We start from the raw sequence: 17230 nt of genomic DNA on the forward strand, positions 1-17230 counted from the left end.
TCTGCTGAGCAAGGAGCTCAACGTGGGGCTCCGTCCCAGGAACCTAGGATCATGATCTGTGCTGAAGACATATGCTTAACCAACTGAGCCACCTAGGTACCCCCAGAAACAAGGGCTTTAAATGACTTACTGGACCAGATGGACATAACAGACATATTCAGAGCATTTCATCCAAAGCAGCAGAATTCACATTCTTCTTGAGTGTACTTGGAACATTCTCCAGATTAGAGCAACATACTGGGTCACAAATCAGACCTCAACCAGTTCAAAAAGACTGAGATCATACCATGTACATTTTCTAACTAAAACATTATGAAACTTGTGGTTACAAGAAAAAAATTGGAAAGACCATAAATACATGGAGGTAAAAGAATATCTTACTAAAGGATGAATGGGTTCAAAATTAAGAAATACATGGAAACAAATGAAAATGAAAACACGACAGTTCAAAACCTTTGGGACACAGCAAAGGTGGTCCTGAGAGGGAAGTATATAGCAATACAGGCCTTCCTCAAGAACCAAGAAAAGTCTCAAATACACCACCTAACCTTACACCTAATGGAGCTGGCAAGAGAACAGCCAATAAAGCCTAAAGGTAGCAGTAGAAGAAAAATAAAGATTAGAACAGAAATCAATGATACAGAAAATTAAAAAAAAAAAAGAAAGAAAGAAAAAGAAAAACCAGTGGAACAGATCAATGAAACTAGGAGCTGTTTCTTTGAAATAATTAATAAGATTGATAAACCCCTGGCCAGACTTACCAAAAAGAAAAGAGAAAGTACCCAAATAAATAAGATCATGAATGAAAGAGGAGAGATCACAACTAACACCAAAGAAATACAAACAATTATAAGAACATAATATCAGCAATTATATGCCAACAAATTAGGCAATCTGGAAGAAATGAAAGCATTCCAAGAAACATATAAACTATAAAACTGAAACAGGAAGAAATAGAAAAGCTAAACATATCCATAACCAGCAAAGAAATTGAAGCAGTAATCAAAAATCTCCCAGCAAGTGAGAGTCCAGAACTGGATGGTTTCCCAGAAGTATTCTACCAAACTCTTAAAGAAAATTAATACCTGTTCTTCTGAAGCTGTTTCGAAAAATCAAAATAGAAGGAAAACTTCCAAACTCATTCTACAAGGCCAGGATTACCTTAATCCCAAAACCAGACAAAGACCCCACTGAAAAGGAGAATTACAGACCAAAATCCCTTATTAACACGGATACAAAAGTTCTCACCAAGATACTAACTAACAGGATCCAAGAGTAATTAAAAGATTATGCACCACAATGAAATGGGATTTATTCAGGGGTGGTTCAAAATCTACAAATCAACACACCACATTAATAAAAGAAAAGTTAAGAACCATATGATCCTCTCAATAGATGCAGAATAATTAAAAGCATTTGACAAAATACAGCATCCTTTCTTGAAAAAAAAAATTCTGAAAAAAGTAGGGATGGAAGGAACATGCCTCATATCATAAAGGTCATATACGAAAGACCCACTACTACTATTATCCTCAATGGGTAAAAAGTGAGAGCCTTTCCCCAAAGGTCAAGAACACAACAGGGCTGTCCACTCTCACCACTGTTGTTCATTATAGTACTGGAAGTCCTGGCCCCAGTAATAAGACAAGAAAAAGAAATAAAATGCATCCAAATCAGCAAGGAAAAAGTCAAACTTTCACTCTTAACAAACCACATGATATTCTATGTAGAAAACCTGAAAGAGGGGCGCCTGGGTGGCTCAGTGGGTTAAAGCCCCTGTCTTGGCTCACGTCATGATCCCAGGATCCCGGGATAGAGTCCCGCATCGGGATCTCTGCTCAGCAGGGAGCCTACTTCCCTGCCCCTCTCTCTGCCTGCCTCTCTGCCTACTTGTGATCTCTGCCTATCAAATAAATAAATAAAATCATTTAAAAAAAGAAAGAAAAAACCAGAAAGACACCATAAAAAAATTGCTAGAACTGATACAAGAATTCAGCAAAGTCACAGGATATAAAATTGACACACAGAAGTCTATTGCATTTCTGACACTAATAAGGAAGCAGCAGAAAGAGAAATCAAGGAATCAATCCAATTTACAATTACACCTAAAATCAAATGATAGCTAGGAATAAATCTAACCAAAGAGCTAAAAGATCTATACTCTGAAAACTATAGAACACTTATGAAACAAACTGAAGAAGCCACAAAGAAATGGAAAAACATCCCGTGCTTATGGATTAGAAAAACAAATATTGTTAAAATGTCTATACTACCTAAAGCAATCTAAATATTCAATGTAATCCCTATCAAAATAACACCAGCATTTTTCACAGGCCTGGAACAAATGATTTTAGAATTTGTATAGAATCAAAAAAGACCCCAAAAAGCCAAAGGAATGTTAAAAAAGAAAACCAAAGCTGGAGGCATCACAATTCTAGACTTTGAGCTATATTGCAAAGCTGTAATCATCAAGACAATATGGTACTGGCACAAGAATAGGCACATATATCAATGGAACAGAACAGAGAACCCAGAAATGGACCCTCAACTCTATGGTCAACCAACCTTCAACAAAGTAGGAAAGAACATCCAATAAAAAACAAATGGTGTTGGGAAAACTGGACATGCAGAGGAATGAAACTGGACCACTTTCCTACATCATAAACAAAACTAAATTCAAAATTGATGAAAGACCTAAATGTGAGGTAGTAACCCATCAAAATCCTACAGGAAAACACAGGTAGCAACCACTCTGACCTTGGCCACAGCAACATTTTACTAGACATGTCTCCAGAGGCAAAGGAAATGAAAGTAAAAACAAACTACTGAGACATCATCAAGACAAAACTTCTGAACAGCAAAGGAAACAATCAACAAAACTAAAAGGCAATCTATGGAATGGGAGAAGATATTTGCAAATGATGTACCAGATAAAGGGCTAATATCCAAAATCTATAGAGAACTTACCAAACTCAACACCCAAAAACCAAATAATCCAGTTAAGAAATGGGCTGGAACAGACAGTTCTCCAAAGAATACATACAAATGGCCAACAGACATATGAACAAAATGCTCAATGTCACTCAGCATCAAGGAAATACAAATCAAAACTACAATGAGATACCACCTCACACCAGCCAGAATGGCTTAAATTAACAACTTACAGAAACAACAAATGCTAGTGAGGAAGCAGAGAAAGGGGGTCCCTCTTACACTTTTGGTGGAAATGCAAGCTGGTGCAGCCACTCTGGAAACAGTATGGAGGCTCCTCAAAAAGGTAAAAATAGAACTACCCTATGACCTAGCAATTGCACTAGTAGGTATTTATCCAAAGAACACAAAAATAGTGATTTGAAGGGGCACATGTAACCCAACGTTTATAGCAGCAGCATTATCAATAGTAGCCAAAATATGGAAAGAGCCCAGATGTCCATCAACTGATGAATGGATAAAGATGTGATATATGTGTGCATATGCGTGTGTGTGTACACTTTATATGTGTATATGTATACACACACATATACATACAATGTGCTTCTACACACACACACAATGGAATATTACTCAGCCATCAAAAAGAATGAATTTGCAATGATGTGAATGGAACTACACAGTGTATTATGCTAAGCAAAATAAGTCAGAAAGACAAATACCATATGATTTCCCTCATATATGGAATTTAAGAAACAAAAAAGATGAACATGGGGAACAGAAGGAAAAATAAAGTAAGATAAAGATAGAGAGGAGGCCAACCATAAGAGACTCTTAAATATAGGGAAAAAATTGGGTTGCTGGAGGGGAGGTGGGGGAGTAACTGGGTAATGGGCATTAAGGAGGGCACTTGATGTAATGAGCACTGGGTGTTATATGCAACTGGTGAATCAGTAAATTCTACCCTTGAAAATAATAATACACTATATGTGAACTAACTTGAATTTAAATAAAATCTTGAATTAAAAAAAAGAAAAATGAACGAGAAATACAAATTTAAAAACAAATTTCAAACACATATACCATTCACAACCACGATTATAAAAAGTTTTAAAGTCCACCATTCCAAGCATAGGCAAGGATATGGAGCAATGGAAACTCTTATCAGCAACAATGCTGATAAGTGCAGCCACTTTGTAAAACTCTCTGATCTTATCTATCAAAGTTGAAGACTCAGCAATTCCACTCCTAGTCAAAATACTTAACAACCAATGTTCAGTTTCTGAAGTATGATTCAAGGGATCTATGGCCCACAGCACCATAGGTCACAGCCCCAGGATGTCTGAAGGGCACTAGGGATTTCCCTACCGGGGTCCAGAGACTACCCTGCTACATACCATCAGAGACGCAAAACCTCTGGGAGCTGCATGATGAGCTCACACAACTGGAGGAGCAAGAGAGTAGCTCCTTAGCAGTGACTGAATAGGGCTCCCCAGGGCCACCACAGAGTTAAAAGAAAATCTGAGAATTGGGGTAGTGGTTTTTTTTAGCAAATGAACAAAAATTTCAATGTTTTAACAGTTGGCATCACCTTAATAATCCCATAATACTGTGTACTGGTTGCACATTAATCATATATTTTCCCCAAGGAAACTTATGCACATGTACAACGGAATATTTTAAAAGGATTTTTATGTAAATAAATAAATAAAAATAAAAATTTTTTAAAAAAGGATTTTTATGTAACCACTGATTAATCTTAAGGAAAAAAAAAAGGAAAATAGGTGATAAAACAGACTAATGTGGATGTATCTCACAAATTGGAGTTGAGAGAAAAAAAAGACAAAAGAACACATACACTATGATTCCTTCATATTAAGGTTTTACTGGGTAAAACTTACCACATAGAGAACCATAAACTATAAGGAAATGATTAGTAGGCTTGTGAAGGAGAAGGTCTACGGCAGTAGAAACATCCTTTACTTTATATCTTAACTCATCTGTGTAAGGTTAAAAAACATTTCTCTATTATCTTTTATTTTTCAATTAAAGGGGAAAAAAAATAAACATCTGGGGCTCCTGGGTGCCCTCCTCAGCTTAACAACTGAGGCACTCAGGAGCCCCAGATGTTAAGCATCTGCCTTCAGCTCAGGTCATGATTCCAAGAGAGTATAGGGCTCCTTGCTCAACAGAAAGTCTGCTTCTCCCTCTGCCACTCCCCCAGCTTGTGTTCCCTCTCTCACCGTCCTTCTCTGTCAAATAAATAAATAAAGTCTTGAAAGAAAGAGAGAGAAAGAAGGAAAGAAAGAGAGAGAGAGGGAGGGAGGAGGGAAGGGAGGAAGGAAAAAAGGAAGGAAGGAAGGAAGGAAAAGAAAAAAGAAAAGAAGAGAAAGAGAAAGAAAGACAGGGGGAGGGAGGGAAACATAAACTCTTCAAATAAGGGCTGGGAGCAGTGGCAATTGGCAGCTGAAATATAATAGCACAAGTCACATGAGAAATGGGCAGAGCTATGTGTCAAAGCAATAAACGAGAAAGTGATTGGATAATAAAAGGCAGTAATGGTATTTATTCAAAGACAAGTCATTACAGGACACAGAACACACTGAACAGACGTGGAAGAGCTTCTTAAATCAGAAAGAAACTTCCAAGCCTAGTTTGCCAAACGAAAATGGGCACCAAGGGCAAAGTAAGCAAATATACTGTTTCTTTATTTGATTCTTGGTTTGTGTGGTTGGGTTTGTTTGTTTGTTTGTTTGTTTTGTCTCTTTATAAATTTACTAAAACAAATTTCCTTCAGGATTACTCTCAGAAAGCAGCTATTTAAAGCTGATCAAAAGGATATGAGTGAACTCGTGCTAGGAATTTAAGGAAATTACTGTGGATTTGCCAAAATGCTTAATACAAGAGTGTTCAATTAAATATTACTTATAAAGGTCAAAAAAAGAGGAATTTGAGTACCTATGCTACAATAACACAATAGAATTTGCATCTCTTAGAAATAAAAGAATATGGAAAATAGTATATTAATAAGTAGAAAACATAGATTATAAAGTATTACGTTTTCATATTATTACAAAAGTATTATGAAAGTATTTTTTATTAGTTTCTCATATTTTATATTAATATAAAAGTATTACAAAAGTATTTTATAATACAAAAGTATTACAAAAAATCCCATATAGGGATACTGAAAAAATTTACATCAAAATCATAAAATGAGTCATAAAATTCCAGGTGGATTTTGTTTCTTTTATTTTTATTTGTATTTTGGAAACTTCCCATAATTAATATATATTGCATCTGCAATAAGACTAATGATATTTAAAAATATAATTCTAAAATTGCATAACTATCAAAAATTATGGATTCATGTGTCAAAGACTGGGAAAAGCATACCAAAAGCAAAAATAGTAGCATTACAATAGAGGATTATAGTTTTGTTTCTTTCCACTTTCCTTCAATGTCATACTTAAATTTTTAAATACAATCTTGATTAATGCTAGTTTACATGCTTATCTGTTATTTATGTGATTAATTTCCCCTTCCTCCCTCTTTCTCAGGTTATTAAATGCAAAGCAGCTGTTGCCTGGGAAACAGGCAAGCCCCTTTGCATAGAAGAGGTTGAGGTAGCTCCCCCCAAGGCTCATGAAGTTCGTGTGCAAGTAAGTGGGGATTTTTCATAGCCCCTACAGACGAGGCACTAAGTGCAGACTTGCCTTCTTCAGGTCAAGCCTGCGTGGCAGGACTGAGAGTACCTGGAGTTTCACCTTCAGCAGAACTACAGTCTTTAGGTCCAGATAAAAATACGCATTATCCCAGGAGGTGCAAATTACTAATTACCAGTTGTTACTGATAACAGGTTTAACATTTATTTGAACTATCTTTATATTAATCATTAGCCCTAAGAATTAGACCAAGGAATTCACTTCAGATGAGAATCAGGTAGATTTTCTTTTGGTTTCCAGTTGCCAGTTATTGGAAAGTGTTATTAAAAGAAAAATGGGGGAAAAAAAAAAACTGGCTCTAAAACAAAATAGAGGAAAGACCTGAAGTGCTGCCCAAGGCAGTAAAAGAGTCCTGGGGGCGCAAAGGGGGAAGTATGAGTAAGCAGGGAAAAGAGACCATCCCAAGGAGGCAGAGATCACAGATCAAAAGGTGGCAGAACTTCTCCATTTTCGCCACAGCTGGCCTGGCTTCCATTTTTACCTCCAGACCACTACAAGACAGGTTTACACATGAGAATGAATAGGATAGCCTCACCAAGAGAATTTTGAAGAGTAAGGGGTATGTTGGTGACTGAGACAATCCTTTATCTGATATGACTTTGAATTATAAAAATTGTATTATTTCTATTTCACTTCATAAAATTTCAACAAAATTTGCACAAGCCCTAGGAACCTGTGTTCCCTACATTCCCTCTTCTAAAAGATTCTGTTCAACTTTTCTCTTTTACCTTTGATTTCTCCTCTCCTGGAGACACTAACTGCCAATTCCATCTCTTTGCATAATTTTCCAGTGGCCATGAAAGTTAGAAAACAAAGATTTAGAAGAAAAGACTATATGCTGATATTTTTAATTGTTCTTTTTTTTTTTTTTTCCAAAATGTAATTCTTTTACTGAGCTCCAGGAATGTTGTAAAGTTTCAGGGTGACATTGGACCTAAAACTACTCTCCTAACAACTCCAATGATATGACAGAAACAGGACTCAAGTCTGTGGTTGCCTTGTAGATAATCGCCACTGCCCTGTGCCATACTGATGCCCATCCTATCAATCCTAAATTTAAAGATGGCCTTCTTCCAGTAATCCTTGGCCATGAGGGTGCAGGAATTGTGGAAAGTGTGGGGCCAGGAGTGACCAACTTCAAACCAGGTATGTTCTTTCCTGTCTCCAATTCAATGGAAATGTCCAGATAGCTTGAGAACTCAAAGAGTCCTGGTTTTGCATGTTATAATTGATCTCTATTTTTATAGGGGAACCATTTCTTCCAAAGACAAACTAAGTAAGACATGCGATCTACCACAGTCTAACAAGGAAACAGAATATGTGATATCAGAACTAATAAAATCTGGAAAATATGGTCACTTTATTTACATATAGCATCAAGAAACTGTGCTATGAAGCAAAGCCACAAAGTGGGGCACAAATGAAAATTTATGACAACCTCTTCTAAATAAAACAAAAATAGTTTAATATCATAAAGAATTTAAAGAATGAGTATTTACAGTTAGCTTAAGTGAGAAATATTATATATGCCCATGTCAGCTTATGTGTCTTTTTGAAACTTTGTAACATAAAAATAGTATGTAAATGAAGTATGGCAAGGGCTGAAATCATTTACTTCACCTTTTATAACATATTCACAAAATACTGGAATATGGGCTATATAGTACTCACTTGTCATGTAGGAGGACCCATATCATTCTTTCCTCCTTTAATGAGAATGCTCCAAACCTAGAAGTGTTTTAGATTCCATGCCAAATAAGATCAGAGAAATAAACCGCTCCTTTAAGTTTTGTATCTGTCAATTAGTCTGGCGAATGTAGTTCCAGCTCTGCCATTTACTGAGCCATTTACTGGATGTGTGACCTCCACCAGTGAAGTCACTTTTCTATGACACAGCAGATTTCTGTTTTGTGAAGTGGAGAGAAAAGGTACCCATCTCAAAGATTGTCTGAGAATTAAATGAGATAGTATGGTAAGCAGTTAGAAGGTGCCTAGTCCATACTAAATGGTCATCAGGGGATAGAAGCCATTATCAAATTGAAATAGAGTAAAAGGCAGAAAGATACAGAATGTGAGAGTGAACTAAACGGTGACACACAGCAATGACATCAAGTTTAATCTCCATATCCAGCATGTTGTTGTCAACCTCTCCTATTATATGAGGATACTCTGTTCCCTACTGGATGCTCAGAAATGTAAAAAATAAAAATAATAGTAAGAGTCATGATGCAGAGAGTTGCAATGACAGCAGAGTCTCAGACAGGACACCATAGCTAGCAGTGTCAATGCAGATTTCTTGCTTACATGCCCAGTAACAAAAAAAAAAAAGAAAAAGTTAAAGAGACAGTTATGCAATGCTTGGAAGAATCAGCAATCTTATAAAGCAACAAAAGACCATCCCCATTTATACTTCCTGCTGAACATAAAATGTGTATCATAAAGAATGGTGTTTTCTACTAACTCTTCTGGTAGAAACTTTTTAGAAGCTGTATCTTGGGCACCATCCAGAATATGGTCTTTCTTTCCAGGTGACAAAGTAATTCCACTCTACATGCCTCAATGTAGAAAATGCAAGTTCTGTCTGAGTCCACTCACAAATTTCTGTACAAAACTCAGGTAAGCTCTATACTCTGGTTAGTAAAACTATAAATTGGTATAAATATATGGGGAAGTATATTGGCAATACCTGAAGTTTCTACCCACCAATTCTAGGCCTGGGTGTATATAAGAAATTGTTGCAAAATTACCCAAAGAAACATATGCTAAAATGTTCGCTGCAACACTGTTTATAACAGCACTTAAAAATAGCCCAATGTCTGGGCGCCTGGGTGGCTCAGTGGGTTAAAGCCTCTGCCTTCGGCTTGGGTCATGATCCCAGGGTCCTGGGATTGAGCCCTGCATTGGGCTCTCTGCTCCATGGGGAGCCTGCTTCCTCCCCTCTCTCTCTCTGCCTACTTGTGATTTCTTTCTCTGTGTCAAATAAATAAAATCTTTTTTAAAAAAATAGCCCAATGTCCACCAATAGGAGAATGGATTAACAAATTGCTCTGTAGTAACACAATGGAAAACTATACAACAATGGAAAGGGTTAAACTTGAGCCACATACAACAACATAGAATAATTTCACATACATAATGTTAACGGAACAAAGCAAGTTGCTGACAAATATATTTAGTAAGATATCATATACAAAACAGTACAATACACAGGGGCTCAGTCCCTTAAGCCTCTGACTCCTGATTTCAGCTCAGCTCTAGATCTCAGGGTGGTGAGATCAAGCCCCACATCAGACTCTACCTGCTTCTCTCCTTCTCCCTCTCCCCATTCGCACTGTTCTCTCTCTCTCAAATAAATAAATAAACTCAAAATAGTAGCCACTTCTATAGGAAATGAGAAAGGAATAAAATGAGGTACACTAAAATAATTTATTCCAAGGCCTACAGATATAAGTTCTGAGCTAGATTTTGAACATGGTCTGACTCCAGAGTTCAAAACCTTTATCACCTTATTCTTTAATGAGACTACATGCAGAAAACTCTATTAGTCCTTAATGCCAAATAAAGCTAGTTATTTTGGAAGCTAAACTGTACTACTCTTACATCTAATACCGAGCCTCAATTTCATCTATAAAATGGGAATAATAATAATGTTTACTTTGCAGGGTTGTTTCGATATTTAAAGAATTAATATACCCTTTTGCAAAATTTAAAGAAATAACAGATTTTGGCAATGACCATCAATTCTTCCTAACACCACAAAAAAGAGAGATAACAAGGCAATATTTGTCTCCAGATGAAGATACACAACACCACCTCTGAAATAGTCCTACAAAATATAAAACCTAAATTAAATCAGCCAATTAGACTGAAAATACTAGTTTAGAGGAAATACAGGGATGGAAAATGTATTAAACCCAATTGGGTTTTAGTTAGTTTTTTTATTTAATCTTATTTATTTTATTTAATTAATAAATTTATTATGAATAAATTTAATAAATTTATTATGAATAAAGAAAAAAAATAAATTTATTTATTTATTTAATAATTTAATTTATTAAAAAAATAAATTTAATTTAATAAATTTATTAAATTTATTTATTAAAAAAATAAATTTATTTATTTATTTAATAATTTAATTTATTTAATAATTTAATTATAATAAATAATTAAATAATTAAATAATAATTTAATTAATTTCTGTTTAATTAATTTCTGTTTAAATTAATATAATTAATTAATTAATTAATAATTAATTAATAATTAATTAATTAAATTAATAGGAATTAATAGGAATGTAATCAGAACACTTCAGAATGAGGAAAACTGTACAGGACAAATGACTATTTCTTCAGTAAACAAATTGCAAAGGAAAAAAAAGAAGAGGGAGGTGAGAACCTATCGATTAAAAGAGATTTAATCATATCAAGGAAATGCAATATGTCAACCTAAAAGAGTCCTTTTGAGATACATACTAAAACTAGGGACGCCTGGGTGGCGCAGTTGGTTGGACGACTGCCTTCGGCTCAGGGCGTGATCCTGGAGTCCCGGGATCGAGTCCCACATCAGGCTCCCAGCTCCATGGGGAGTCTGCTTCGCTCTCTGACCTTCTCCTCGCTCATGCTCTCTCTCACTGTCTCTCTCAAGTAAATAAATAAATAAAATCATAAAAAAAAAAAAGAGATACATACTAAAACTAAAAGAATCCTTTTGAGATACATACTAAAATATTTACAAATGAAATTATTAATGTGTGATGTTTACTTCAAAACCATCCCATGGGGGCACCTGGGTGGCTCAGTTGCTTAAAGCCTCTGCCTTAGGCTCAGATCATGATCCCAGGGTCCTGGGATCGAGCCCATATCGGGCTCTCTGCTCAGCAGGGAGCCTGTTTCCTCCTCTCTCTCTGCCTGCCTCTCTGCCTACTTGTAATCTCTGTCTGTCAAATAAAATAAATAAAATCTTTAAAAACAAAAACAAAAACAAAACAAAACATCCCATGGGGGAGGGTAGGTGCTGGGGAAGGGTCAGTGCTGGAGCCAGGGGCGGGGCATGGTAACAGACACCAGACCATCAGCCCTGAGATGGTAAATTCTGAAACTGGGATACGGTTGCACAGACATTCAACAGACCAGTCTTTCTACGTTTATATACAGTTGAGTTTTCCATAATAAAATTTGTTTAAGAATTAATGCATACAGGGGCGCCTGGGTGGCTCAGTGGGTTAAGCCACTGCCTTCGGCTCAGGTCATGATCTCAGGGTCCTGGGATCGAGCCCCGCATCGGGCTCTCTGCTCAGCAGGGAGCCTGCTTCTCTCTCTCTCTCTGCCTGCCTCTCCACCTACTTGTGATTTTTTTCTGTCAAATAAATAAATAAAATCTTTAAAAAAAAAAAGGAATTAATGCATACAAATCTCTAAGAGAGTTTCTGGCACATAAAAAGTATTCAGTAAAAAGTTTATTATCATTATTGTCTTTGGACTGCTTCTGACGATATATTTATAGGAAAAGTCTCAAGTCATTTTCTCAATTTTTCTATCTCATAAAATTGTCAAAACAAAAATATAACACCTAACATTTTTTTCAGGAGTGTAGTCAATGGTCCATTTACTTTCTCTTTTTATATCTTTTTTTTTTTTTAATTTTCTAGTCTTCTCAAAAATCCCCTTGTTGATCAAGAACTAATGCAAGACAAAACCAGCAGGTTCACCTGCAAAGGAAAACCGATTTATCATTTCATGGGGACCAGTACCTTCGCTCAGTACACTGTAGTCTCAGATATAAATCTTGCCAAAATCGATGATGATGCAAATTTAGAGAGAGTTTGTCTGTTTGGATGTGGGTTTTCAACCGGCTATGGAGCTGCAATCAACACTGCCAAGGTAAAAGTGTTTCATCACCAGGTTGCATGAAACAGGATTTTACCAGGAGACAGGGTGATAAAGCAGCTAGTTATTCTTCAAGCCCTAGCTCTGTCATTTATCACCTCTGTGGTGTTAGGCAAGTTATTTAACTTCTCTACTCCTATTCTCTGCAATAACATCTACTACAAATGGTTTTGGAGATAATTAAATCGTATTACATATATAAGACATCTGGCCCAGCAGCTGGCACAGAGTTGGCACCTGGCTCATGTTAATCTCTTTTCCTATACTGATACGTTAGATTACAGACCATCCCTGCCTTACACACTGCCTGCTTAAATATGTCCCCTGAATATAAATGCTCATCTTGGGATAGCAGACCCAGTCAAGAAGCAACAGAAACTACAGAAACCCCACCCATACAGTCACCCCTGCTTTCCCCCTGATCTTGCAGATTTCTCTCCCTCCAATTTGTAGTTCGTCTCCGCTTCTCATCCTGTCCCTTTATGGCTCCAACGGAGTGTCTCAGGAGGCAGCCCTGAAGGTAACAAGATGCATCCCTGGAAGCCCATGTTAGAATCTAGAAGCTTTCACAAAACTGTTCAATGAGAACTGGACAGATGTCAGTATCACTTGGATGCCTCAAACAACCCCCTTATTGAAGCCTCTTTCACATCAGCCTTCATCCCTTGAGTTCAAACTGCAAAATGCAACCAGAGTGGTCTTTCTAAACAACAAATGTGAAGATTTCATTCCCCTTTCATTACTCCACTTTTCTGTCAGCAAGTTAGTGATTCTCCCTAATTCTTCCTTCGCAGGTTCACTATTCCCCAAGGCTGACCCTCAGTCTCTGGGCTCCAGTCACTGTGGCCCCTGGGATTTCCATACCTAGTTCCCACCAACACTCTATGGAAAGCTCCCCCACCTCTTCTGGTTGATTCCACTTTATTTTTTTTTTAACTTCCTACCGGAAAACCTCCAGCCTCTTAGGCATGCATTGAGTGTCCCTGCCAAGTTCCCCCAAAGTATCTGTGTTTATCCCCATCTTCCTTGTTAATACACTCTGGAGGAATTTTCCATTTATTTCTCCTCCTTATCAGACTATTTCGTCCTTGAAGGCAAGAACTCTCTCGTTCATTGTGATATCTCCAGAGCTTAGTCCCACGCCTGGCCCACAGTAGGAACTGGATAATTTTTCAATGAATGAATGAAGCCAGGCTCTTATGCGACCCTTTAAACACCTTGATAAGGCTTGATCCTCAGCTTTAAAATCCAAATATTCCTTTTTATCAGGCTACCTGGAGTTGTTTAAGTGTCAAGGAATTAAACTCAGCCTAACCAATATAAAAAGCTGATCTAACAGCCAGAATATCAAGATAAGACTTTTCACTGAGAATTACTCAAGCAGACAGGAATGCTACTTTTGGCTATTAGTATTAAAAATTTAAAAATTGTATGAGAAGTCAGACTACAATTTGAAGGCTCCTAGAGGAAGGGTAGCGTTAACTGAGTGGACTTAAAAGCACATGTAACCATGGCAGTCAAGGCATATTCTCCTCTAGAAAGCACTGGAAGCATTATTGCTCTTTGGGCCACCGTCCCCCTTTCCTGGAGTCCATGCAAACTATCACCTTCTACTACTCTAGTCTTTCTTCAGGGATATTAACACTAATGATTCTGCTACAGTTTTCTTTAAAAACCAAGCAAAGTTGATGTAAATTTCACATCCTGCTCTTCTCACTGTTGAGGAACACTTAAACCACTTCATAGGAGGCTTAGGGAATAGAAGAGAAATGAATCTGATAGTAACAAATTAAGAGAAGAAATATCACTGATTCTAGCCAAAAGGCAAGAGCTTTAATAAAGTTTAGTAAACTTCTGGGAAAAAAAAAGTCATGAAACAACTTTGTATAATTATTGTATAACCTGCACCCAGGATGACCAGGACTCCTAATTCTTTTTAATCTGCTCACATCCTTTACTGCCAAATTAACCACATGTCACAGAGATCTTTGGAAGCATGAAAGTGTCCTGTAACAGTGTTGTCTACGAATAGATAATCATCCACTATATATAGTCCTGTCCTCAAATGGGGAGAGGGATACTTTATGTAACCCTTTCCCCTACTGCATCAAAGGCACTTTTACACACAGCCATTCAGTTGTTTAACACAATTAATACAGTATATTCTAATTATATGGTTGTGAGCTGTGTACAACAACTGTGTACAACATTGCCTTTCTACTCTCAATGACACAGGCAAACTTTTGAACATGGTCTCTAAAGAAATATATTTAGAACTATAGTGAACACATACCACAATATTAAATAGTACATTGTGTACATAGAAAATATTCTGAGTACTTGTAAAAAAATGTTTTATTTCACCCTGAGTAGTAAAAGTCAGTGTATGCATGCCTAATATCATGCATAAATTAAAGTAAGAGATACTCATTCTCTCCATTCATTAACAATTTTGTTTCCAATTTAGAATGTATCACTACTCCCCGTGGGCAGATTCCTCTTTCCCTTTTGTTTATGATTTAATTCTAACCGTTTCCCATCATCATTAGAAAATATTATCTCTGTGTAGTATTTTTTTTACAGTTATACCGTTCTACAGAATAACACATCTCAGTCACAGCAACTTTCCTTATCATCTTATATATTCTGTTTTTATGTAATTCAATGCAACAAACATTTATTAAAGACACAACATACAGAATACCCTTAATAGCAATGTGGAAAATAATAAGCCTTCAAAGAACTTAGTCTTTTGAAGAAACACACAAGTACAAAATCAATCAACCAAGGCAGATTATAAATACAACATAAAAATAGCAAAAAAGGTGGGCACTAATTCCTGATTGAAGAATCAAGAGAAGTTTCATAGGGAGAGTGTCACTTAAGTTAGGCCTAGAAGTATAGGTCACATTTTAAAGAGAGGAAATACGATGAGGAGAGTGCATCAGGCAGAGGAAACAGCATGAACGGAGGACAGAGAAAGGGACTGGCAACAGTGTGCTGTGTTGTAGCAATGGCTCTACCACAGAGAGGAAGCTAGATGTCAGCAGGTCAGCTCTAAAAACCCTTCAGTGTGATGCAAAGATATCTAGATTTCATTCCATTTAAATTAACTGATGATTTGGGATGGGAGCTAATTTACATATAGAGAAACATCTGTGCTCATTCATAACCAAGTATAACACTAATATGACCAAATAAGACTTATTAAAAATATAAATTAATTATGATCTATTGAAAAAGGAAAACAATAAACCCTTTAAAATATGTGGGTTTTAAAATTTTGTTCTGATAACAGTTAAAGGAAAGAGGAAACAAGCAGCTTATTTTCACTTCTCATGAGCTTCTCATGAGCTGATAATTCTAATGGCATTCAAATGATTGCCCATATTTAGCCAATGACCCATCCATTTTTCATATTGGCAGATTTCCCCCATTAGCTCTATCATCTTGTTTTATGACAGGCAGTCTTTTATTTTTATGTTTCTGTCCCCAGCTCACTCTCTTCCTTAAAAAAAAACAAAACAAAACAAAAACAAAAACAGAAAAAAAAGGTGAGGCCACTTCCTTTTATAGGGGCGGCTCGATGGCTCAGTCTTAGGCATCTGCCTTTGGCTCAGGTCATGATCCCAGAGTCCTGAGATCATGACCTGAGCCAAAGGCAGATTGGGCTCCCTGCTGCGAGGGAAGCCTGCTTCTCCCTCTCCCACTCCTCCTGCTTGTGTTCCCTCTTTCACTGTGTCTCTCTCTTTCAAGTAAGTAAAATCTTTTTTTTTTTTTTAAGTTATTTTATTATTTTCCTGCCTGCAGGTCACCCCTGGTTCTACTTGTGCTGTCTTTGGCCTAGGAGGAGTTGGTCTTTCTGCTATAATGGGTTGTAAAGTAGCAGGAGCTTCCAGAATCATAGCTATTGACATCAACAGTGAGAAGTTTACGAAGGCCAAAGCCCTTGGAGCCACTGACTGCCTCAATCCTAGAAACCTAGATAAACCCATCCAGGAGGTCATCATTGAAATGACCGGTGGAGGTGTAGATTTTGCCCTTGACTGTGCAGGTGGACCTGAAACCATGGTATGTATATTTTTTATAATAGTATATAATAATTTGTATTTTTTAACATTAATAAACATTGGCAATATGTTTATACTGAATAGTTATTTTATATTTATGTTATATTATATATTTATATAGACAATATTTATTAATAATATTAGATTGTGTGTATTATTACTAATATTTAACTAATAAATATTAATATTTACTTAGTAAGATATTAATATTTCTGTATATCCTTCCACATGAAATTCAGTAAAAAGAGAAAATTTAGAAATGAAAATCTTAAGAGAATTGTGCCTATGAGAAATGAGAAAGAAAAAAACAAAAAAGGCAGATTTAGAGAAGGGAAGAAGATATAGGCTGACACAATATCACCCCTAACAGCTGGAGGTACTCTACTCCCACCTAAAAGCAGAGAGGTCAAAGGTTAACAATCTACAAAATTAGGTCCACATCATAAATCTGAAATTTTCAAGTATATTCAATATATTAAATACACACACACTGCAAAATTGAAAAGTGGATTTTTTTTTTCCTAAACTCTACAATTCCGTATCATTCAGATTTCTTCTCTCTGGACAACCTACATAATTTGCAGGCCTGTCTAGGCACAGGGCCCTAAGTGACTGCACA

The 17230-nt window shown here is 36.5% G+C and overlaps 1 protein-coding gene across 3 annotated transcripts in view; it reads left to right on the plus strand.

Annotated features, from left to right (window-relative positions):
- ADH4 (alcohol dehydrogenase 4 (class II), pi polypeptide) overlaps positions 1-17230 on the plus strand; it is a 39794-nt gene that overhangs the window by 15631 nt on the left and 6933 nt on the right. Inside the window, exons 2-7 of one of the 3 annotated variants that reach the window (XM_044224428.1) lie at positions 5507-5617; positions 6492-6593; positions 7661-7802; positions 9185-9272; positions 12304-12535; positions 16352-16612. In XM_044224428.1, coding sequence (XP_044080363.1) covers positions 5600-5617; positions 6492-6593; positions 7661-7802; positions 9185-9272; positions 12304-12535; positions 16352-16612 — 843 coding nt within the window. In that variant the 5' untranslated portion in view covers positions 5507-5599. The remainder of the gene's footprint in view (positions 1-5506; positions 5618-6491; positions 6594-7660; positions 7803-9184; positions 9273-12303; positions 12536-16351; positions 16613-17230) is intronic. The other 2 variants (XM_044224429.1, XM_044224427.1) reach the window with 2 other exon arrangements.

Source organism: Neovison vison, chromosome 11 (assembly GCF_020171115.1).
Source record: "Neovison vison isolate M4711 chromosome 11, ASM_NN_V1, whole genome shotgun sequence".
Taxonomy (NCBI): Eukaryota; Metazoa; Chordata; class Mammalia; order Carnivora; family Mustelidae; genus Neogale; species Neogale vison.